Source organism: Palaemon carinicauda, chromosome 16 (genome assembly GCF_036898095.1).
Source record: "Palaemon carinicauda isolate YSFRI2023 chromosome 16, ASM3689809v2, whole genome shotgun sequence".
NCBI lineage: Eukaryota > Metazoa > Arthropoda > Malacostraca > Decapoda > Palaemonidae > Palaemon > Palaemon carinicauda.
The window spans coordinates 57,575,272-57,600,805 of NC_090740.1; the positions used below are offsets into that span (position 1 = coordinate 57,575,272).

Sequence of the window (25,534 nt, forward strand, 5' to 3'; positions counted from 1 at the left end):
CACCGATGCCTCAAGTTCGTACAAAAAATTTAACCGAACCAGGATTGTGAAACATGACTTAAATAAACCTGCTTCTGATGTGAGTTGCTCTTATTGTGGTAAAACAGGGCATGGCAGAAAGGCCCCTGCAAGTCTCAGAAAATCAGAATGCCCTGCATTTGATAAAACATGCCTTTCTTGCAATAAATTACACCATTTTGCTTCAGTTTTCAGGAAGAAATCACCTCAGGCAAGTGGAATACAACCACATGCTGCAATCCAACCGGAAGATAATGCTGTGTTTAATGAACTTTGTTCTGTCACCACATATCATAACAACTCGTCCATTACACTTGATCACCATCAGTATGACGCTATGTCAAAATCATGGATTAAAAGGCTCTCTGGGCCCCAACCATTCATTAACCTCAAAATATCCACTTCCTCAGAAGACTATTCCCACTTCGGCTTCAAACTTCACGCCCCACCGAAAGCAGCAGTGGCTCGAGTAATGGCAGACACAGGCTGTCAGAGTTGTCTGGCAGGTATCCATGCTCTGAATAAACTTCACATCAAGCATTCTGATCTGATTCCAGTTAATATCTCCATGAAAGCTGCCAACAGTAAAGGCATAAATATTCTAGGAGCCGTTATTCTTCGCTTTACAGGTACCAACAACAGGGGTAAATTGGTTGAAACCAGACAAATCACCTATGTCACCGACAACTCTGACAAGATTTACTTGAGCAAAGAGGGCTGCATCGCCTTAGGTATAATCTCTTCTACTTTCCCCTGCATTGGCGAAGCGATACAGGAAACATCATCGACTAATATTCAGACAGAGGAATGCTCGTGCCCCCAGAGACAACTCCCCCCACCACCACCCCAAAAGTTACCATTCGCTGCAACGGAGGCTAATAGAGAGAAGTTGCAGAAGTTCCTCCTAGAGCACTACGCATCTAGCACTTTTAATACATGTGAACACCAAAAGCTACCCATGATGTCAGGACCCCCGTTAAAATTAATGATTGATCCACATGCTGAACCAGTAGCGATACATACCCCTATACCCGTTCCCCTTCACTGGCAGGATGAGGTAAAACAAGGACTGGACCAGGATGTGAACCTAGGAGTCCTCGAACAGGTGCCCATAGGCGAGCCTGTCACATGGATGAGCCGTATGGTAGTTTGCGCCAAGAAGAATGGTAAACCACGTCGCACAGTAGATCTGCAAGCCCTCAACCTCCATGCCACTCGCGAAACACACCACACACCATCCCCTTTCCATCAAGCTCGTGCAGTGCCAGCAGGTAAACGTAAAACCGTCTTAGATGCCTGGAATGGATACCACAGCGTACCGCTACGGCCCGAAGACCGTCACCTAACAACATTCATCACACCATGGGGCCGCTACAGGTATTGCACGGCCCCACAAGGATACATAGCTTCTGGTGACGGCTATTCCAGACGATACGACGAACTGGTCGGTCATATCCCGAACAAAACCAAGTGCATCGATGACATGTTGCTCTGGGCAGACAACATAGAGGAGAGTTTCTTCCAGACATACAATGGTTAGATATTTGTGGTCATAATGGTATCATTTTAAATCCTGACAAGTTTATTTTTTCAGCTAACACTGTCCAGTTTGCGGGGTTTGAAATCACACCAGATTGCGTCCGGCCATGTGAGAAATATTTGTCTGCAATACGCGATTTCCCCACACCAAAAAACATAACCGACGTGCGCTCCTGGTTTGGCCTCATCAATCAAGTCTCTTATGCCTTCTCTATGACCAAACGCATGACCCCGTTTCGTAACTTTTTGAGCCCTGGCAACCCTTTCTGTTGGGACAGACACATGGACACCCTTTTTGAGGAATCTAAAGATCACATAATCGACGAAATCAAGAGGGGCGTTCAGATCTACGATAAAGAAAAACCAACATGCCTTGCTACCGACTGGTCCAAATCAGGCATTGGGTTCTGGCTCACCCAAAAACACTGCCTGTGCACACCAACCCGGCCATTTTGCTGCAAATCGGGCTGGAAAACCACCTTAATTGGGAGTAGATTCACACACCCAGCAGAGTCTCGTTATGCACCCATTGAAGGAGAGGCCTTGGCTGTAGTGGAAGCCCTTAACAAAACCAGATTCTTCGTCCTTGGATGCCCTAGCTTGTTCATCGCAGTGGACCACAAGCCCCTACTTAAAATCTTTGGTGATCGATCTTTTGAAGACATCTCCAACGCTCGCCTTCGAAACTTAAAAGAAAAGACACTACGATACCGCTTCGAAATGGTCCATGTTCCTGGCACAAAACACAAAGCAGCCGACACGCTCTCACGACATCCCACAGGCAATGGTCCTCCAATGAAACTACGTTTGCAGGACGACATCGCATCCATGCACTCCTGCAGTGATGAAATAAAGGATGATATCGACTCTGCCCTGCAGTGTGCACACGTTACATCCCTGCAAACCCTCGGCTCAGTGACGTGGGACAAAGTTCAAACTGCAACTAACAGCTGCCCGGACTTTCAACATCTGATCTCACTGATTGAAAATGGCATCCCCGAGGCTAAGAATGACGTACCACCGCATCTCCACGAATACCATAAGCTCTGCCACGAATTGTATACTGTAGACGGTGTAGTCATCTACAAAGACAGAATTGTGATCCCCCCCACCCTTCGTAAACAAGTACTCCAAGCCCTTCATGCGGCTCACCAGGGAATCACCTCGATGACAGCACGAGCAGATTCGTCTGTATTTTGGCCCGGCATCTCTAAAGATCTCCAAGACACACGTATGAACTGTTATCACTGTAACCGCATTGCACCTTCCCAACCCGCCCTTCCCCCACATCCACAAAACCCTCCTGCCTATCCATTTCAGCATATTTGTGCCGATTTTTTCCACTACAAAGGACAACAGTACCTCGTTGTAGTGGACAGGTATTCAAATTGGCCTGTCATCGAACGCGCAGCAGATGGTGCCACTGGGCTTATCAACAGTCTACGGAGGATATTCGCAACATATGGAATCGCTGATGAGCTTTCTTCTGATGGTGGCCCAGAGTTCTCTGCAAAAATCACTCAAGATTTCCTTCAGGCTTGGGGGGTCGACCATCGTCTTTCCTCAACCTATTTTCCCCATTCTAATTGTAGGGCAGAGGTTGGCGTTAAAATAGCGAAAAGACTCCTCACCGACAACACTGGGCCCACAGGAGACCTGAACATCGACGCCTTTCAGCGCGCCGTCCTTCAATACCGGAATACCCCTGACAAAGAAACCAAAGTTTCTCCAGCTATGTGTATCTTCGGAAGGCCCATTAAGGATTTCATCCCCATCTTGCCAGGAAAATACAACCCCCATCCCACTTGGAGAAGCACCCTTGCACAACGCGAGGAAGCACTCCGGAATCGCCATATGAGAATGGCCGAGTACTGGACCGAGCACACTAAGCGGCCCCCGCCATTGAGAGTTGGCGACAACGTCCGCATCCAAAACCAGACAGGCCCGAACCCATTAAAATGGGACAAAACAGGCGTTGTGTCCGAAGTGCGTCAATTCGATCAGTACATTGTCAGGGTCGATGGCTCTGGAAGGGCTACTCTTCGCAACAGACAATTTCTGAGGAAATACATCCCTGCTATTCCAAGACGACCACGATTAACCATTGGATACCCAATTCCCCAGCACGAGAAATCACGTCAACGCCCATCATCGCCACCAGAACCTGATACAGAACCGCACTCTATTGATCGACTGGAAGTGCCATACCCTGCGCCTACATCTCCCACAAATGCCACACCACCCCCATCACCACGTCCTCAATCTCCCATAACACCTGTTCACCACCCACAGGCACCTGACGCAGCGCTACATGATGCACACCCTGATGCTTCTCCTGATAATTTCTTTCAAGCTCCCCCAAGTGCCCTTCCGGATCGTCCTCAGAGGCTGCGCAAGAAGCCTGCCTACTTGACTGACTATGATTGTAATACGTATTGATTCGTTTTTGCAGACCAATACTTTTCCACCCTTTATTTATCTTAATGATATTATATTTTTCATTCAGCTATGCTCCATAGCCACATACCTAATATGCTTTTATAAAGTAGTTTTCATATATTGCTCTAACATGTTCAGTTTTGTTTTTGAGTTTTCTTATTAGTACCCCAAAAAAAAACTTGGGAGGAGGTAGAGGATTGTCTATTCATATCTGTTGTACATGTTATAATTATTATATGATCCTATTTCATTCATGTGCATTATAGGATCCTATTTCATTTATGTGTATTGTGTCGTCTATACATTATGTGCATTATAGGATCCTATTTCATTTATGTGTATTGCGTCATCTATACATTGGCGCTCATTTGTGAGAATGTAAGCAAACAGTGTTTCAGTTTGGCAGCTCATTTACTCGCTGCGTATATGGTACAGTATTATTGTCTATAGACTTTAGCTAAACTTTATTATCTATTATATGCTTGCAGCAAATGGTTCATTAGCTAGCTGTGTATACTGTGAATTTACTAACTGACCCATATATGCTATTAGGTGTCAGTGTAATTTCATATTGAATTTATTTTGACTGCCGATGCAAATGCCATTTTATTTCTCATCATGCTATCTTTCATTGCAGATATTATCATTGTCATGTGATGCCTTCCAAGTGATGATAAACATTTCATGAACAAAAAGTGAATCTTATTTAGTGATGGCCAGCAGAGGCCTGTACCGGTTGTAGATTCAATCATTAAAGTCGTACTATCCCATGGACCAGTGCTCACGTTGCCTGATTGTCCTATCTTTAAGCCCGTAACATCCGCTCCAACCCGTGTTGACGCTAAAACATCCATGTCAAAATTTGAAACCTGCTCTCAGAATGAGGCGCGTGACTGCAAGGTTAAGACTTCAGTTGTCAGAAAGGAACCTTTTGCGCTGACGGCGGATTTAGCGAAGGTCACACGTGTAGACCTAGCACCGGAGCTTAGAGCCTGTTTACAAATCACTTTGCTTGAGGATAACGGTACATTGAACGCCATTCATTATTTTCATTCACTTTTATATGGGGCAACTGTAAGCCTTTATTATTTTTGCCAAGTCATTCAGCAGCATTTCTCCAGACAATCCCTTGCTTTAACTTCAAAGCGTGAATTTAATTTTTGCCTTGACAACTTGTCATGTTGCTATAATCCCCCTGACATCCTTCAACTCGTGCTGAATATAAGTTTTGTTTCTAATATTCCCCTCACAAACATACAGGCCACGGTACGAAACGGAGCTGCCCAGTCAGGCTCCAATGTCAACCTCGTGCTCCCACTCTCCATCACTAGCCTGTCCCCTTACACAATAACTAACCTAGAATACGTAGAGGTCAAGCAGATGACCAGTGTTAGTGCATAGCTGCTAATTCTACAGCACATCGGTTCCAGTCTTGGGGGCTAGTTGGAGAACTTGGAGGGGGCCGTTGACTCTGCAAATTAAGTGCTGTAGGCCTAGTGAGCAAACTGAAGACCGCCACATTTAGGACACGGGCGCCCACAACAGAAAAAAAAAATCTTGTGAGTTCAACTAATGGCCATTCCCCGTTTAGATAAGTTTCAATTTCTCATAAGTTAAGTTTAGGTATTATTTTGGCATTTACATCTTTCGGGCTGCGTGCATGGAAATTAATGTATTCATATTTTTTGATCTTGATAATTGCTTGAGGTCACTGACCACATGTTGGGACCTCACAGCATCCTACCGCACAAATTGTTGATCAGAATTTTTTGACTCTTATTTATTCTGTTTGAGGTTTAATCCATGAGTTAATTCCGTTTAACGTTTTCAAGTTTTTGTGTTGTAAATTCACTTATTCATTTTATCACATGTAAAACTTATAATTGAGTTACTGATATTTTTTCCAATTTTTAATTTTGTTGTGTTAAAATCATCGAGTTATTTCCATCCCTTTTTTCTGGAATAAATCATTTGGAATAGATTACACATTTTGGTATCCTTAACCCGCATTACATGAATTTTACCCACTTATACTATGGGACGGGTCAGAAGTACCCAAGGTGTTGAGAGTAACCCACTCTAGACAGAGGTAAGTTAGTATCAGCGAGTGTACGCTCTTTTACTTAGTGCTTTGAAGGTGAAGATCCCCATTTAACTTTACTTTATACTTTTATACTACACTGTTCCCCCTTTTTTTTTTATTGTCTCTAATTGCATTAACGTAAGATACCTGTACAGCATCTCACTGGGGTCACTGGGACGGAGTCGAAACAGAGCCTTAGAGTGAGATGACTGTAGCCCTGACAAAGCTAGAGTAGGCCATAAATTATTGGGTAATTGCCGTAGGGAGACTTTCCTGGACTAAGTTCCCACTCAGCCATTCAGATAAAAATTCTCCACATATATATATATATATATATATATATATATATATATATATATATATATATATATATATAGAGAGAGAGAGAGAGAGAGAGAGAGAGAGAGAGAGAGAGAGAGAGAGAGAGAGAGAGAGAGAGAGAGAATTTCAAATGTGAAAAGAATCGTATGTATATTTAAACAATATATCTTATGCAAATGCTAGTTAATTCTGGAATGAAAGGGACAATGATTTTTCGTGAACTTTATCATATTTGAAGCAATTATAATGCCTGGTAAGAGAGGGATTGAGGTTGTCTATAGTTCGACGTTTTTTTTTTAGTCTGAATCCAGGAAGGATGTTCCCATCAAAGAATCAAAAGACTTGTGAAATATGCAGATATTCATTAAATCTGTCGCCGTACAAACGAGACTGGCAACATTAATTTCAAAATTAACTTATTTTCCCTTCTCTGTTTATTAAAATCGTGAATCCAGACTCTGTGTAATTTATAGTTCAGATTAAAATAACGTTTTTCAATCGGAAGTAATTTCCTACTCAAACACCATCGTCATGTTTACGAGGAAGGCTATCAGCTGGGAGTGAGGAGCAAGAGATCTGTGGCGGTTCCGGTGTGGCCACCCAACATTTTGTTGCTGGCTTGCCACCTAGTCATGCCGCTAACCTCGCCGCTCAACGCGCGATGAGCGGCGAGGTTAGCGGCATGACTCGGCGGCAAGCCAGCGACAAAATGTTGGGTGGCCACACCGGAACCGCCACACCTCTCTTGCTCCTCACTCCCAGCTGATAGCCTTCCTCGTAAACATGACGATGGGTAAACATGACGATGGTTTGAGTAAGAAATTACTTCCGATTGAAAATCGTTATTTTAATATGAACTATAAATTACACAAGAGTCTGGATTCACGATTTTAATAAACAGAGAAGGGAAAATAAGTTAATTTTGAAATTAATGTTGCCAGTCTCGTTTGTACGGCGACAGATTTAATGAATATCTGCATATTTCACAAGTCTTTCGATTCTTTTGTTGTGATTTTCACCAGTTTATTAAATCTGCCCAATGTACTGGGCGGATCGCAAGGCCTTGAAGAGGCAAGATTCCCAAAACCTTCCAGGAGTTAACTAAAATACGGCGACAAAACTTACAATTTTATCATAAAAATAAACTCTGATACAAGACAAACAACATCCTTAAACATTCACAAGACTTAATGAAAAACAAGGCTGACTCTTGGTAATGTAACACGTGCTCTTCAAGCACAAAGTCCACACCGGACTCATTAACAAACTGAAAATAGTGACAATTCGAATTCAATACACAACGAATCACACACCAAATATCCCTATTCTTATTTAACTCAGGATTCAGATCCCCAATCACAAGGATCTCTACATTAAACTGTGATATAAAAACTACATGTCTTGCACACAAACTTATACTACAACCAACCTGGTACACGAGGTAGAGAGATAAGAACAACTTAATAAATGACTTATCTTTAGGGGGGACGATGAAGCAAAGAGGCCGAGTGAGGGTCGGCAGCTTCAAAGAAACCTTCGTTTTCCCGCGTTAACTAAAGTTTCCTTAGCAAAGTGGAGGGAAATCTTAGTTTATTTATTTTCAAGGGGTTTGACACTGCCTTTTTATTTACTACAGGATCGTAAAACAGTTAAGGCTTTTCTTTAAATACCAGGGAAGGCTTAAGGCTTCGGCTGAGGGCCAGAATTTGTCCATATCTAATGACTTGGAAAGTCATTGACACTAAACACATACATAAGACATTTTTGTCATGTTGCCTCAATTTTACGTTAGATTCATCATTGATATATTATAAACAGACAATTTCCATAACACTCGCTCCTTCCCCACCAGGTGGTTAAGATTTAGGTCCCAATACAGTCGTGTATCAAACCTCAGTCTTTCGCCCGCGAGATCCCCCACCCTTCCCTCATTTGACGAAACGTTCTGATGTCAAATGGCGGGACTTTCGAATGGCCAATTCGAAAATTCCCGACACTTTGATGGCAACATCCTTCCTGGATTCAGGCTAAAAAAACAAACGTGAAAGTAAAGATAACATCAATCTCTCTCTTACCAGCTATTATAATTGCTTCAAATATGATAAAGTTCACGAAAATTCATTGTCCCTTTCAATTCAGAATTAACTAGCATTTGCATAAGATATATTGTTTAAATGTACATGCGATTCTTTTCACATTTGAAATTCCCCCCCCCCCTCTCTCTCTCTCTCTCTCTCTCTCTCTCTCTCTCTCTCTCTCTCTCTCTCTCTCTCTCTCTCTCTTATATATATATATATATATATATATATATATATATATATATATATATATATATATATATATATATATATATATATATATATATAATTAAATGGTGATTAAATAGGTTGCAAAGCACAAAAATGGGTAGGGCTACCCACTATTCTATTACCATCCATTTGCAGTTGATTGCCATAACTTCCATTTATCTAATTTATTTTTGCTCTCCGAAACACCTCCCAATAAATTGTTGATTAGTAATGGCTGGAAACGAACAATTGAAACCGTACCCCTTCAGGAACTGATGAAAAATGGTGTAATCTTGGGTGAAGACGCTCGAGCCGCCGCGATTTTTTAAAACATGAAACATAGTCTGGCGGCAACTGCAGTGGCTTGAGGCTTCCCGCGCCTCTTATCTGGCCACCTACATAAGATACCTGAGGTTTTAATTTGTGGCGGGAACCTCTTGCCGCTAACCTAGGCGCGAGCTGCGCTTGGTCTGGCCGGGCCCTTACGAGATGGAAAAATATCACCAGCGTTATTATCAAACTATGATGATTCTTTTTTTATCAGGTTTGACACAAAGCTATACTACACAACGAATAAAATAAAATCTAGCATTCGAAAAAAATTTCTAATTTTTTCTATAATTTACATTCAAGCTCATGATGTATTTCCATCGTTCTCAGGGGAATTTGGGATATCACAATCTGGTAACGCTGACTTATGTCTTCAAAACTATTGGTGGCTTCGGTGAAATGAAAGAGACATGGTTACAAGTATTGCAGACCTTTTTGAAGTGTTAGAATTACCAGAAGAACACAGAAAAATAGCTAGGGAGATACAGTCAAAGAGAAGAAAGTGATGAAGGTAGTACCAATAATAGAGAGAGGGCAACCAGACCCAAGCCTAGACCCTTATTCATTAAAATGGAAAATGAGAAAATGAAATGGGAAATCATTAAGAATGCAAGAAAACGGAAGGATGTGCAGGATGATAAGTTTAAAAATCTATCAATTGTCCCAGACAAAACTTTTAAAGAAAAGGAAGAATACAAAAACCTAAGAGCTAAATTGAATGAAAAATTGAGCAGAGGAGAAACAGGATGGCGCATAAGAAGTGGAAAGCTATGTAGTAAGTTTCAAAACTAAAGTGCCAAAAAAATATAAAATTAGGAAGCAACCAGGATCTGGTACCAAATGTAAAGGGATAAAAGAGATAAGAGAGGAGGAGGAATTATGATACTGTATAAGAAAGAGCACATACATGTGGAGAAACAAATGATTAAAAATAATGGCATACTACATGCTTCATGTAAAATATTTGAATTCAACTTTCAGTTAATTGTGACATATTTTGATACTACATATTACAACAGAAATGTTAGAATAAAGTTGGATATCATGGGTATTCTAGAAAATTTACCAGATTCACCAATAATACTTTTAGGGGATTTTAACGGACACCTAGGATTTATAGGACAACAAAGTTTGAACAGAACAGGAAGCATAGTCCTAGATATTGCTGAAAAACATGAGACCTGAAACCTGTGCCTGTGTTGTTTAGTGCTCTGCAAAATAAGATAATTAGTGAGAAATTAACGAGAAATAGTGTAAATTGTGAAACTCAAACTGAGAGTGAAGTAACAAGTAATTCAAGCAATAAGTCAAAGTCGTGACAAAATTGAAATAAGGTAAGATAATATCTTTTGTTCTCAGTCGAGGCAACTCACGTGGTCGGCATACCTGATTTAAAAAAAAAAAAAATATATATATATATATATATATATATATATATATATATATATATATATATATATATATATATATATATATATATATATATATATATACGAGAAAACATCAGCAAAGAAAAGTTAATTAAATAATATGGCCGATAAAGTAGGGTGCAAAACCACGACAACTAGGGGTAGAGTAATCAAAGTTGTGGGAAAAATGAAAGAAGCTAGCCTAGATAAGACGGACGTGTCTATGATTAGTCTAGGGGATAACAGCCAGGACTCACAAGAAAGTAGACTTATAGACATAGGAGATAGCAGGAATATTATAGAAGGAAAGTCTAGGGAAGACGTAGAGCTGGATACAATAGTCACGTCCTCACAAAAAGAGTGTAGTGATTCATACCAATGTGCCAGCTGTACTCTAGAGTTAGGCCCGGACGATGAAAGCGCAGAATGCGATAAATGCAAGGAGTGGTACTGCCTCCAGTGCATTAATTTAGCAACCGCAACAATAAGCCAACAAAAAACGCTGCTCAAAACTATCAAAATGACGGAAAAGATTGATGGGCGTTTCTGGTTTTGTGCCGGCTGCTCAGTGGAAACAAAACAATTCCTGATGGGAAAATGTTGTGACGGAAAAGACAGAAACAAAAAAGGAGAAAATGGAATGTCAGAGTCGCAAATGGGAAGCCACATACATTTGATGTCTAAAATGCTGGAAGAAAACTGCTACAAAATCAGTTCACGAGATGCTGAAATAGAAATGCTCAAAAAAGATTGTCGGAACTATAAAGATGATCTAGAATTGTGCCTAGGTGAACTGGCTGACCATAAACGAACAATAGGGAACCAATGGTCCCAAATTGAGCACTTGAGGATCATCAACAGAAAATTAATAACAGAGGGCAAAGTAGAGGAGTTGGCAAATGAAAGGGCAACTAGTTTATAAAGAACAGAGACAACAGAGGGGGAAAATTCAGGTGAAAATAATTCAGTGGTAAATAATGAAGAAAGCAAAGATGAAACAAGTAAAGATGAAAAAGAGAAAGAACAGAATGAGATTCCTTCAGAAAAACGGAAAGAAAAGACCCCCAAAATATGCTACTTCTTTAGAAATGGAGTCTGTAGAAAAGGACGATCAATGCGACTTCCTCCACAGACGCAGCCAGGAAGGTGAAGATAACCCTCAGAGAAACGAGTTGAGGAAGCACATCCAGTGTAAGTTTTACAAAGAAGGCAGGTGTAGGTTAGGCAGGGAGTGCAAATATGGTCACTGGGAAAAGAAAATGGTCAACAAAATAAACTATGGGAAAGATGGATCGAAAATATGCAGAGATTATGTGAATGGTGCCTGCAAAAGAGGCCATACATGCTCATTCAGGCACTACAATATTAGAAACAAAGAAACCAGATCAAAATTTAGAGGAAACGAGGAGCAGTATAAACATACAAAGGAGGGAAAAGTAAAGAATCAAGTAAGCAACGGTCCAAGTAAAAAAAAGGATGGAAAACCAAATAAATTTTTTAAGTTCAAGAATGGAGGAAATGGGGAGATTGATACAAGAAATAAGGTACGAAAAATCATACAACCCGAGTCAACACAACTTGACGTGGGCAGGAAGGGCAGTGGGAAACCCCAACACAGCCCTAGGAATGGACTACATGATACCACAGGGTGGTCAAGGAAGAACAGGTCGTTGCCTGTAAAATGGAAGAGAAAAGAAGAAATAAAAAGAGAAGAGGAAAAAAGAAAGCAAAATTTTACAAAGCTTTTAAGATCTATTACATTAACATAAGGGGCATAAAATCAAAAGTGGACTCGCTAGAGGAAATAATAGAAAAAGTTAAACCAACTGTTATTTGCATCACAGAAACCCATCTGAAGGAGGAAGAAAATATGAAGATAGCTGGTTATAGGGTCTTTAATAATAACAGAAAATCAAACGGAGGAGGAGTGTTGATTGCAATAAACAATGAATTGGAAAATGTAACGGTGGAAATAAAAAGCGAAAACCAGGGTCACGAGTCTCAATGGGTAAAAATTGATAATGGGAAGACTAAAGTCAGATTAGGAGTAATCTATGCCCCACAAGAAAATAAAACAAAGTCAAGCCATTTAGAAAATATGTACAAGTCTATGAAAGACGAAATAATGATAGCAAATAGCAGAAAAGAAAAAGTAGTTGTAATGGGAGACTTCATCTGTAAAGTAGGAAGCATAATAAAAAACAATAGTAATGAGATTACAAAATCAGGCAAAATGTTAAGAGATTTGGCAGAGGAGTCCAACATGATAATTGCAAATAGCAACCCGAAATGCAGAGGGACTTGGACGAGAATTGAAAAAGAGAAGAAATCAGTGATAGATTATGCTCTAGTTAGAGAAGAAGACGAAGAAGGTATTAGTAGCATGGTAATTGACGAAGAGAAATTGATAACACCCTACAGAATATGAAAAGAAATAGTGTATTCTGATCACTGTGCCATCCTACTCGAAATGAATTGGCTGACCCTAAACAAGAAAGAAAGAAAGGTTAGATATAAAATAGTCTGGAACCATTTAAAAGTCCACAAAGATAAAAAGGAACTTATAAAGATTGCCAAAGAAAAAGCTAGTGTAAGAAAATATTCAAAATGGCAAAAAAAAAGTGCAAGAAATATTAAGAAATGTAGTGTAAAAGAGACAAACAGAAAAAACAAGAGGTCCAAAGAATTAAGGAAATTAATGAAACTTAAGAAAACCTTAAAAAAGAATTGTATTAATCTTGGAAAGGAAAACAATGAGGTCAAGAGAAGATTTAAAGTACAGGAGAGCCTCGTAGACCTATACATACAAGAAGAAAAACAAAAAGAGGAAGGCTTAAGAATAATCAAGTAAGTAGAAGAGATCAAAGCAAAAGGAGGTATGAACAGCACAGCCTTCTGGGAATTCAAGAAGAAAGTAGATGGAAAAAATGCCAGTAAATGTACAGCAATCAGAGGAAAGGATGGAGAAATAATAGAGGATGTTGAAGAAATAAAGAAAGAATATGAGAAATTCTACAGTGATTTATTTAAGCTAGAAATTCCCCAAAGTGAAGAAGAGACCCTGGCAGAAGAAATCAACAACATGTTTGATAAATGGCTGTCAGGAAGTGACAGAGTGAGATCCAGCAAGGAAGAGAAAATAACATATCAAGAAGTAGAAGCCATCATAAAAAGCCTGAAAGACAAATACACAATGGACAGGCAAGGATTGAACAATGTTATGATTAAAATGATGGGGAAAGAAATAATAGAAAGTCTGAAGCTGATCCTAACAGAAATTGACGAAAGCATATGTATCCCTAAAGAGTGGGAAGAGATGTGGATACTTTCAATCCACAAAAAGGGAAATAAAATAGAACTAGAAAATAAAAGAGGCTTATTTATCACAAGCATAATTAGTAAAATATACGAGAAAATAAGGATGAAAAAATATAAGGACAGATTCAAAGAAGAGATGAGTCGATTCCAGTGTGGAGGCATTGAAGGAAGATCTACGGCCGATCATCTGCTTACACTAAATGCAGTAATAGACTATAATGCCTATTTGGGAGGGTCGACATACGTATGGTTCTGTGATGCGTATAAGTGCTTCGATAAGCTAGACCTAAAGGACTGCATAAAAGAAATGGGAAAAATGATAGGATGGAAGGAAGCATTGATAGTTAAAAAAATGAATGAAAAAGGTAGAGCAGCTATCAACTGTCCAGCAGGTACAACAGAAGATATAAAGATTGAAGGAAATGTGAGACAAAGAACGATATATGGACCCAAGCTATGCAGTATAGCAACTGACAAAGTCAATAGCATTAGCAGAAAAAATATCACATTGATAAGAAATATTGAAATAGAATCACTAGTATTTGTAGATGATATAATGTTTCCCACAGGAAGGAAAGATGGTATCGAAAGTGCCATAAGTAACTGTCATAGCTTAGAGAAAAGTGAAGAACGGAAAAGTAAGTTTAGTTAAGGAATATAAGTATCTGGGTGAATGGTATACAGAGAAGGGAAACAAAGAATTGAGTATCAGTAAAAAAAAGCCTGAGGGTCGCATATATGACCCAAGAAATAAGAAAATATGGGGATACGAGAAAAGTAGGAAAGATGGCATTGGAAGTCAGAAAGAAAATATATGAAACAGTAGTAGTACCAACAATATTTGCTAACGTGGAGACCTGGAGTGTAATTAGGGACAAAGATATGAAAGAACTAGAAAACCTCCTATACAAGATAATAAGAAATATGTATGAACTACCTGCGAGTACTCCATAATGGGGCATACTTGCAGAAACAGGAATATGGCCGGTGTCCTGCAGAATAGAATATAAGAAATTAATGCTCTTTCATGATATCATAAACTCCGAGGAAAAAAGATTAATAAGAGAGATAATTGAGGATCAGTTGAAGAACCCGTATGGAAAGTGCTGGAGCAAGAGCGTAGAAGAAATCTGCAGTAAATATGGGATGGAAGTTGAAGAAATAAGAAATTGGGGGAAAAGGACCCTGAAAAAAGAAATCAAGAAAAGAATTATGGAAAAAATAGAAGAAACTATTGAAGAAAAAAAGAAAATAATGAAAAAATTAAGATTTATTAAAGGAAATGGCCCTCTGCCTTATATCAGAAAAATGTATCTGGATAAGGCATCCCTTGTGATGAAAGCAAGATTAAATATGCTCAACTTAAAAGCAAATTTCAGGGGAAAATATGATGACAATTTATGTGACTTGTGCAAAGAGGAAGAAGACACTACTGAACATTTATTTTTATGCCCAAAATTAGGACAGCTAAAGAATGTAGAAATAAGTTTAGGTACGCTGAAAAATCCTAGCAGGGATCTGGTTGCATTTATAGGTAGGGCAATGCATATAAAAGAAGAGTTTAAGAAGTGCAGACTGATTACCACAATAGGTTGCCAAAACTGATGATAGCAAGGTGTTATCCTATCCAATTTCAAGATAGAATGGAATGAAAGTAAAGATTGAGAACCTCATTATGATATTAATTTATTTAAGGCACATGTGATATAAACTTAATAACAATAATAAGAATAAGCTTAGAAGTTTTGCACCTATCTATAAAGAGATAGAGTGCCCGCAAACTTATTTTGCGGAGTGAGCAGTAAGGAACCAGGAACCATATGGTAATACTGAAAGGTGACCCCCTGTGTGAAGGTGAGGTTACATGGAGTAGGGGTGACCAAAAAAGCTCTATTGACTTCATCTTATGCAGTCAATTGATGTACAAAACATTCTGAAAGATGTTGATTGATGAAAACAAAATAAAACTTGATCTGTCAGACCACCACTTATTAGAAGCCCTATTTAGTGTGAAATATCAGGCAAACCCCAGAAGAAAGGAGAGAGAGTTAATTACTTATATGAAGCTTAATGAAGAGACAAAGAAAAACTTCCTAGAAAGATTTGAAAAAAAATTCGGTGAAATAGATGAATGTCAGCTAGAACTATTTGAACAAAAAGCAAAACAAATCTCAGTAGAAGAAATGGAAACAAAATTTTGGAAGAGATTCATAGATATTGATAAAATTGAACCTGTATGGTTTACAAAAAGCATAAAAAAGAAATTAGTAAAAGACGAAGCTTTAATAAGAAGAAAGGGGGAGCAGCAGATGATCATGAGAGAGAAATATTTGAAAGACAATATCAACAACAAAAACAAAAAGTCCAAAATCTAGTGAATGATGCAGTAACTCAGTATGCGACAAAACTAACAAATCGAATGCTTCCAAAGAATTGAAATAGGTCAATCGATCATTGACCTAAAGAAATCTGTCAGGAATCTACGAGTAATCATGGATGATAGACTGACAATGAATGAACATATAAATAATATGGTAAGAAATTGTAACTATCATATTAGAAACATAGCATTTATTAGTAAATACTTAGATGAAAAATCTATGGCCATACTCATTAATCACCACATATTTTCAAGAATTGATTACTGCAACTCACTGTTCTATGGCTTACCAAATTATCAGCTGAAGAAAATTCAGAGGGTACAAAACAGAGCCGCTAGATTAATAAAAGGACTACACAATAGGGAAAGAGTTACCCCTGCACTAATTAAATTACACTGGCTACCGGTAAAAGCGAGAATTGAATACAAGCTACTCTTACTAACGTTTAAGATTCTGAACCAAAATATCTAAAAGAATGCCTGAATAAACTAGAACTAGAAACAAATGTTAACACAAGACACATGAGTGACAAACATAGGCTATCTGAACCAAGAGCAAATAGTAAATTTGGTGAAAGGGCTTTTAGCTACTGTGCGCCTAGACATTATAATAAACTGCCAACTGAAATGAAGGACCTAAAGGGAGCAATTGAATTTAAGAAGAAACTAAAGACATTACTTTTCACAAGATCATATGATTTGGAAGATGCTACAATCAAAGAATTGTATAAGTTATAATGAAAATGTTTCGTTAGATGATTAATATGGACCCGCCCGAGAAGTAGTTCACTCGACTTCAGTGGAGGGTTGGATTTAAACCCAAAACAAGTAAACAAGTAAATAAAACACGCTCAGAACAGAAGCAAAAGCTTATACATGTATATAAAGAAGCTTAGAGGAGAAAATAAAATAAAAAATAATCCCAAAATTGAAATATATGATATTCAAGGTGCTAAAATTGAAGAAAAAAACATAGAGACAGAGTTAAAACAATACTGGAAGGACATCTATCAGAAACATGAAAACTCGATTACTCAAGTATGAAATCCAGAGGGGAGGAGGATATATGAGGAAGAAATGAGGAATACAGACTCAAGATTTAAGAATTGAATTAGGACCTGACAACATGAGTACGATGTGGAGAATTTTTTATGCTCTGAGTGGGAACTTAGTCCGGGAAAGTCTCCTTATGACAGTTACATAAAGTTCAACAGGGGCACAAACGCCCAGCTAATACTTTACTGTCACAACTCACTAACCATCACTCTTAAATACAAAAGGGGGAAATTTACTGTCCAGAGGCCGGAGAACTCCACACGTAGAATTAGAAATAATTTATGGCCTACTCTAGCTTTGTCAGGTCTAAAGTCATCTCACTCTCAGGCTCTGTTCCGACTCCGTCCCAGCTACCCTGGCGAGATGCTGGACAGGTATTTTACGTTAATGTAATTAGACAAAATCCAAAATAGGAGCAGTGATGTAAAGTAGTTTAAAAGTTTAAAGATAAGGATCTTTACCTTCGAAGCAAATATATTAATGCAAAGTTCCTCGCTGTTACCACCTATAGAATTACTTAGGTTTACTCTTTAAATATTGGGTATTTTGTCCCGTGATCAACTATTCAATTCACACATTAAAATAAATGAGGGAGCAAAAATACGAAAGAGGTGTAATTAACCTAATAATGATTTATTCACAAATTTACATGAAAAGAAAACGGACATCTTAACAGTACAAAAAATGGTATCAAAACAAATGCAATTCAAATAGTGAAAAATGGTTTAGACACGTGGTCTACGATAACTAAAAATCAAAATTGGGTCGGACACGTGGCCCATGTGACCCAGAGACTGTGTTAGTCTCAAAAGGCAAAAAATAATAACGGAAAAATATTTACACACAATCCCACCACACACAGTCCGAATAGTGTAAAAGCCAGTTATTCTAAGCAAGTTAAAATTAGTCTAAGCTAAGAAAAAATGGGGGAAAACTAAATGGCCATTGTTGTAGTACCTGCACTCCTTTGAAGATTAGTCCTATGCCCGTGATGGCTGTTGACCTGGTTGCACTTTGCACTTTTTACTGGCCCACCCCAAGAATCCTCGTTTGTGGCAATAGGTTTCCAGGTTCCACTCCTTCACTTCCTGCCGGCAGCCACAAAACTCCTTGGTGAGTCACGTTTTGGGAGAGGGGGTGAGCCAGAGGTGCACAGGTTCACTGACCAGGCAGGTCAGTAGGCCAGGGCGGCTTCTAATCGAATGGGTCGACACTAAGGTCGAGGAGATCACCTGGCTTCACCTTGCCAAACAAGTGACTGTCATGATGCGCGCGGTAATCCATTGGGGGTGCCATATCGGGACTTCAGGACAGGGCAATGTATTGTTGCAAGGAGTGCAGATGAGGCAGGATTTTGTACTAAATACTTTAGAGAAATCTTGCTGCTCTAAGGGAGTTTATATACACAACAACCCTACCTATTCTGGCTTGCTAAAAATTAATAATTTAAATGATTAATCAGCAATGGACTGGTGCGATGCGCATACATCTTAAAATTAACAAACCTTAATTGGTATTGAGAAATATAAGATGCACTAATTCAGCAGTATTGAAATTCATATCAAAATTCAGTTTAGGGATTTAATCTCGACCCACGTAGTTTAAGGAAAGAACCAACATATGCCGGGGTTGCTACTAAGGCCCTCTGTTGTGCGTATCTACGCTGTGACGTCACGAGCATGGCGTGCGCCACTGTCAACAAGTTTAAGTTTAGATTAGTCCTCCCTATGTTTCGTTAAAGAAAATTGGGTAATTTTGTATATTATTCCATGGTGTGATTTCGCACAAGAAATATATGATTTCCTATAGCAAATAACGTGATTTAACCGATTTTGATGATCATTTCAATCGCAAACAAACAGATCAACCAATTCGGTTAGTTATAAGTTGACGAATTGGTTGATGTTATTACGGATGAAATGAATGAGAAAACCAGTTAAATCACGATATCTACTATAGGAAATCATATATTTCCTGTGCGAAATCACACAATGAAATACAATACAAATGAACCATATAAATATTAACACTGTTGACATATATACTGAGTTAAAATATTTAAACAACAGATGTAGGGGACGATAACATTAGCAACGTTACCAATGGTTGACAGAACTACCAACGTTGACGAATGGTACACAGTGTTACCAAAGACACGATGACATTTCTAGAGATAGAAATGCTAAATATTTCCATACGTAAACTAAATAATTTTTCCATATAACTATTAAACAATAAATAGAAAGTACCAAAAGGCCACAGAACCTAACAAACCCACCTAACCTTGCCTAGAAGTACCCCGGTCACCAAACTCATATAATAAGCATTGGGGAATGACTTACTTTGTTTCACAGTACTACCAACGGTGACGAATGGAACACAGAACTACCAACGACACGATGACATTACTAGTGGCAGAAATGATAAATATTTCCATTCGAATATTAAATAATTTTTCCATATAACTGCTACACAATATATAAATAGTACAGAAAGACCACAGAACCTAACAAACCCACCTAACCTTGCCTAGAAGTACCTCGGTCACAAAACACGTATAATGGCTATTGAGGAATATTGGATGTCAAGGTAGGACAAGAGACACACGATGGTGAGACATGTAGTTTAATGCGTCCTCAGATACAGACTGACTCGGTTGCTCTCTGCAACCGGCACCGTGCCACTCACTTGGCGCCTGCCCGCCATGGGAAAACATATCTTATTGCAGGTACTCCATCATCCCCCCCCGAGATTAATACATGGGTATACATGGAGAGGCAATGATAAAAAATAATGCATGGATATACATGGATTAAATTGGGTGCATGTGCAAGAATAGGAAGACAGGTACATAGCTGTCAGGAATGCAAAACACAATGTGCGGGTAATACATGTTCATAGAATAATATGAAAAGCAAAGGCAATAAAAGGAAAAAAATATATGCAGGTGCCGCTGTAATGTACGACGATCACATGTAGTCATTCATCCACGCAGGCCTTCTAGTGCGCCGTGATGGGCGTGGCTTCCGTGCTGCATGTGGGCTGGGCGTGGGGTGACTGCCTGGTAGCTGCTCGAGCGTGGGCGTGGCTGGATGCGTAGCAGGTGTGGCCTGCCCAGGCTGGGGCCCCGATGATGTGAGACGCAGGTGCTTCCTGTTACGGAGGGAGAGGCGCCCGCTGCCGTCTAGCTTGACTAGGTACTGTCGGTATGGGAGCGTTTCCGCCACGGTACCGGTGCGGTCCCACAGCTTAGTGGCCTGATTTTGCACTCGTACTTGGGATCCCGGGTTGATGGCTGGAAGCTTTCTGGACGGTCCAGTCCTGGTGAGGGCGGCACCACTGTCAGCCATCTGACGTTCTCTCTGCCGTAAGGTTGCCCCCCAGTGTTTGTCTACCGTGAGGTGCCAGCGAGCCGTAGGTACGCCATCTCGGAGCTGCCTGCCCGCTGCCATCTGGGCGGGTGACTTGTTTATTCCGCGGAGGGGGGTGTTGAGGTACTGCAGGATAGCCATAGAGGACTTGTCCGTGTCAAGGGTGCCGCTGCTGCCCGTGTTCGCCATTATTATCCGCTTCCCGATCTTGACTGCAGCCTCTGCCCTGCCATTGGACTGCGGGTACTGGGCGGATGATAGACGCACAGACACGCCCCATAACTTGAAAAATTCCCCCATTTCCTCACTTGCCAGATTGGTGCCACCGTCCGTGGAAATTTGCTCCGGGGCCCCCCATCTGGCGAAGTAGCGACGTAGCTGAGTCTTGATGTGGGAGGAGGAGGTTCCGTGGGGGAAGTGGGCCAGCTCCAGCCACCCTGTGAGCCTGTCTGCGTAGGCCATGTACGAGTGTCCGTCGTGCTGGAACATATCTGCAACCGTCATCTGGAAGGGATACTCTGGGGGCGGCGTGATAATGAGTTCCTCCGCGGCCTGAGATGGTGCGTGTACATCGCATTCTTCACACGAGGATCGGTGATACTGCAGGTCCCCCTCGAGTCCAGGCCAGTACACTGTCTGGCGCGCTCGTCGTTGCATCGAGTCCAGGCCTTGGTGCCCCGCGTGTAGGTTGGCAGCCACCTGCTGACGGAGAGGCTCCGGGATAACTAGGCGAACGTTGCCCTGTTCGAACGTATATGTCACCAAGTCTTGGATAACGGCCAGCCTCTCCCTGACACTGTAAAAGGGCCGAAGGCACGCAATTTCCTGGGACTTCCTATCGGCCCAGTCCCCGGCCAGGACCCTGGCCATGAGCAGCTGGTACACGGGGTCGATGACAGCGGCGTGCCTAACTCTCGCCTCGTCCACGACACAGCTGTCGTGCTCCACTGCTGCCACGACGGCGGCCGCCATGGTGTCGGTGAGGTCTTCGTCGAGGTCCATGTCGTAGGCGCTGGGATCGGCTTTTAAGGCGGGGTATCGGGACAGGAAGTCCGCCGCGCTGTTACGCTTCCCTGGCAGGTACTTGACCCTGAATCGGTACTGCAGAGTTCTCTCCTTCAGCCTGAAAAGGCGGGGATTCGAGATTTCCGTAAGGGCACGATCCCCCAGTAACTTGGTTAACGGGCGGTGGTCCGTCACAACGGTGAGGTTGGGGCACCCCAGCAAGAACAGCCTCGCCTTCTGGAGACACCAGGCTACTGCAAGGGCCTCCCCCTCCACGGCAGCGTAGCCAGCTTCGGCGGCGGTGAGATGGCGGCTGCCGCATAGTGCCAGGCGCCACCCACCCGTGCAGCAAAAGGGCGTATTGGCGGAGCTGCATGAGCAGTACTGTTGCAGGATTACAAACCCTATGCCTTCTTTACTCCAGTCGGTGATCGCTGCTGTGGGGCGGCTCCTGTCGTAGTAGGCCAGTCCGTCCTTCGCTAGTTGGCATATCATGTCTTGGGCGTGATGAAATTTGGTGCGGAGTGCCTCGTCCCAGTACACTGCCTTCCCAGTTGGTTTTTTGAGGAGCTCCCTGAACGGGTTCATGATAGGGGCTGTTGCGAGGAATGGCGCCAGCTGGTTGACAAATCCGTACCAAGCCCTTATGTCGGTGATAGAGGGCTGACGTGGCATCGGGAAGTTCTTGATGGCCGCCAAACGTTCCTCTGTTGGCTTGTAGGCCTCCCAGCTCAGGTTGAAGCCCACGAAGTCTACTTCCCTTCTGGCGAATTGGAATTTCTCCAGCTTAAGCGTGATACCCTTGGCTGCGCATGTTTCGAGAAAGACGTAGGCATGCCAGAAGGCCTCTTCGATGTTGTCGTCGTAGAGTAAGGTGTCGTCTACGCACTTGTATTTCCTCTGGATGTCCTGGATGGCGTCGTCAAATCGTCTGGTATACGCATCGCCGGGAGAGCAGTGCCCCATGGGTGTACGACGGTAACGAAACCTTCCCCAGGGGGTAATGAATGTGGTTAGATCGCGACTTTCTTCGTCTAACTCCACTTGGTGGTATCCCCAGTACGCGTCCGCCACAGTCTTGAACGTGTGCTTAGGAACCCCGGACACCATGTCGAATGGGGCGGGGGTGTGATGTGTCTCCCGTAGGCAAGATGCGTTGATGCGCTGATAGTCGACTGTACGGCGTGGCTGTCCTGATTTCTTGGCAACGACCACCATACGGGCGCACCATTCGGTTGGCTGCCCAGCGGGTACCGGTTCTATAACGCCACGGGCGACATCTTCTTCGAGCTGGGCCTTCACTTCCTCTTCCCAGTGTTTCGGTACTGATGCTGGGGTATGGCATGCGTAAGGCGTAGTTCCTGGGAGCAGGTGGATACGGTGCGGTTTCCCCTGCATCACTGGCAGTGGCTTCCTGGCTGTGTTGAATGTTGTCGTAGCGAAATGTTGCAGGAGCCAGGCTTCCAACCTGGCCGCATGTTCCTCCTGGGGCGGCATGGGCACCTCGGCAGGTCGGGGTGGTACCTGGGCGGCCCGCCTGGCTGTGCCATCGAACAGGCTCACGTGTGCCACCGCGGGGGAGGGATGGGGGAACTCCTTGGGTATCAGCATTAAATCCTTGCAAGCGTCCAACGACAGGAAGAGGTGCTTTGCCGACTGCACGAAGTACACGTCCTGCTCCGTGGTGCGACCTTGCAGGGTGACGTGGCACACGGCAGATCCAAGGCACTTCAGGGGAAGGTTTGCCACATCCCGCAAGCCAGCCCGGGGTGTAAGAGCTGCTGGGCGGACTTGGAGGTGCGATAGCAAAGAGGGCCCAGCCACACATACCTGTGCCCCAGTGTCCGCCACGGCGGTGACTGGCACTCGTACTCCTGTATCATTGTGAACGACTGTCACCTCCACTACTGGGTGGCGGGCAAGGTTGGCGCCTGTAACATGCACAGCGCTAGACGTAGCACTAGACACATCTGTCGGGGATCCTGCCGATTTTGCCTGTGACTTCCTGCAGCATCTGTAATAGTGGCCCTGCTTGTGGCACCCGTTGCATAAGACGGATTTAGCGGGGCATGAAGCTCTACCAGAGGCATGGCGCCCACCGCAGTTCCCGCAGGGAGGGGGTGGGGGACCCCTGCCTGTGCCAGCGACGGTTGCACTCGGATGATCTGCCTCGGGTGTTTCGCTGCCAGCTGCACAAGCAGATTCCCTCCAGTTGCATTGGCGTGCAGCGGCGTCGACGCGGGCCGCCTCGTAGGCACAGCACTTGGCCCTAAGGGCACTAACACTATTGATATCATTGCTACACTGGTATACATGGCGACGCATAGCCTCATCGCTTAGGCCCACCATTAACTTGGGTAATAACATGTATTCAGCCAGATTACACTGACACTGAGGGCACTGGAAATTGCAATCGGTGGCCTTCTGAGAACACTTTAAAAAGTAATCACTGACACTTTCTCCTGGGCCTTGTACCGCGTTAAAAAACTCCGACCATAACACAGCACGGTTTGTAGAACGCAACACAATATCGCGAATAAAGTCCATGGCTTCCGTAGCGGTGAGGTTGCTCCATTCCTGTGATGTGAATCTGGCGTCCAGCGCCCGTTGCAGAGGGGGTGTGCAGTATAGCCTGATGTGGTGGACGACCTCGTGGGGCGGTAGTCTGCACAGTTCGATCCAGCATTCCATCGACCTCCTCCAGGACCTGAATGCGGCGGGCTTCAGCTCAATTTCGCACTTCTCCGGGGCTGCAGACGCGGGGACACGAGGTGCAGGGGTAGCATGTGTCGTAAGCCGGTCACGGAGAGCGTTGATCATATGTTGCTGTGCCGCCATGGCTTGCCTGGCTTCTTGCAGGGCAGGGACAAGCCCACGGGGGACGACGGGGCGTGCGGCCCTTGGGGTGGACTGCATTGAGCGGCGCTGGAAGGGCATGGTGAGGGTCACGTTGGTCCTTGATGGTCACTGCGCCATATTGGATGTCAAGGTAGGACAAGAGACACACGATGGTGAGACATGTAGTTTAATGCGTCCTCAGATACAGACTGACTCGGTTGCTCTCTGCAACCGGCACCGTGCCACTCACTTGGCGCCTGCCTGCCATGGGAAAACATATCTTATTGCAGGTACTCCATCAAGGAATGACTTACTTTTATGAAGAAAACGTCGAAGTATTCGGTAACCTAGGAACAGAAACTTCTCCAATTGACACTAGTTTTCGAAGATATGTCGATACCATCCATGAGGGTCTCATGGTCCGAATGTTTATGCAAAAAGTGGATGGCACATAATATTATCTTCCATGGGGGTAGACGACTATTGTCCAAAAAAGTACCTTTATAGGCAGTAAAGGTATAACCACAACGGCGTTTCTTCTTAGTTTTACGAATGATGGATTCAGAATAGCAATAAAACACGTGAATGACTTGCCTATAAGATAAAACAGAACGACTCTATAACTTGCTCCATCGCAATTTACGAAAAAAGAAACCGCACTTGTAATGAACACCTCACCAGCTTAAAGGTTACAACGGGAAAGGCATTGGAACAAAGGTTATGAAAAACCGGTAATAGGGATAAAGGAAGTGGGGGGGGGGGGTAGGGAGATATCTGCATAGGCCTAAGGTGGTGATTGGTTAAGGGAAAAACAAAGAACTCTAGCGGGTAAACATGAATGAACTAAATACGGAAACTAGACCAGAGAAAGGATTTATAAGACACAGAGGAGAGAAAAAGAAATAACCAACAAAAATAAATAAAAACAATATAGGAAGGTAACATGGAATGAACGGTAAATAATATTGAATGGGAATATAAAATGAGATGATCATACCGAGAATTAACTGGATAAAAAAACTAGTCCAGAGTAAGTATTTATGTGCAACCAGGAAGAGAGAAAGAAATAACCAAACAAATAAACCCAATATAGGAAGGTTAAATGGAATGAATGATAAATAATATTGAATGGGAATAAA

The 25,534-nt window shown here is 42.3% G+C and overlaps 1 protein-coding gene across 1 annotated transcript; it reads left to right on the forward strand.

Annotated features, from left to right (window-relative positions):
• The first annotated feature begins 11,404 nt into the window (after positions 1 to 11,404).
• Positions 11,405 to 12,196, forward strand: LOC137655322 (uncharacterized). The gene has a single exon (XM_068389211.1). It carries the CDS (start codon positions 11,405 to 11,407, stop codon positions 12,194 to 12,196), a length of 792 nt encoding a protein of 263 aa, XP_068245312.1.
• The last annotated feature ends 13,338 nt before the right edge of the window (positions 12,197 to 25,534 follow it).

Coding starts and splice junctions, on each gene's coding strand:
- LOC137655322 (XM_068389211.1), top strand. CDS start 11,405: ATGAAGAAAGCAAAGATGAAACAAGTAAAGATGAAAAAGAGAAAGAAC.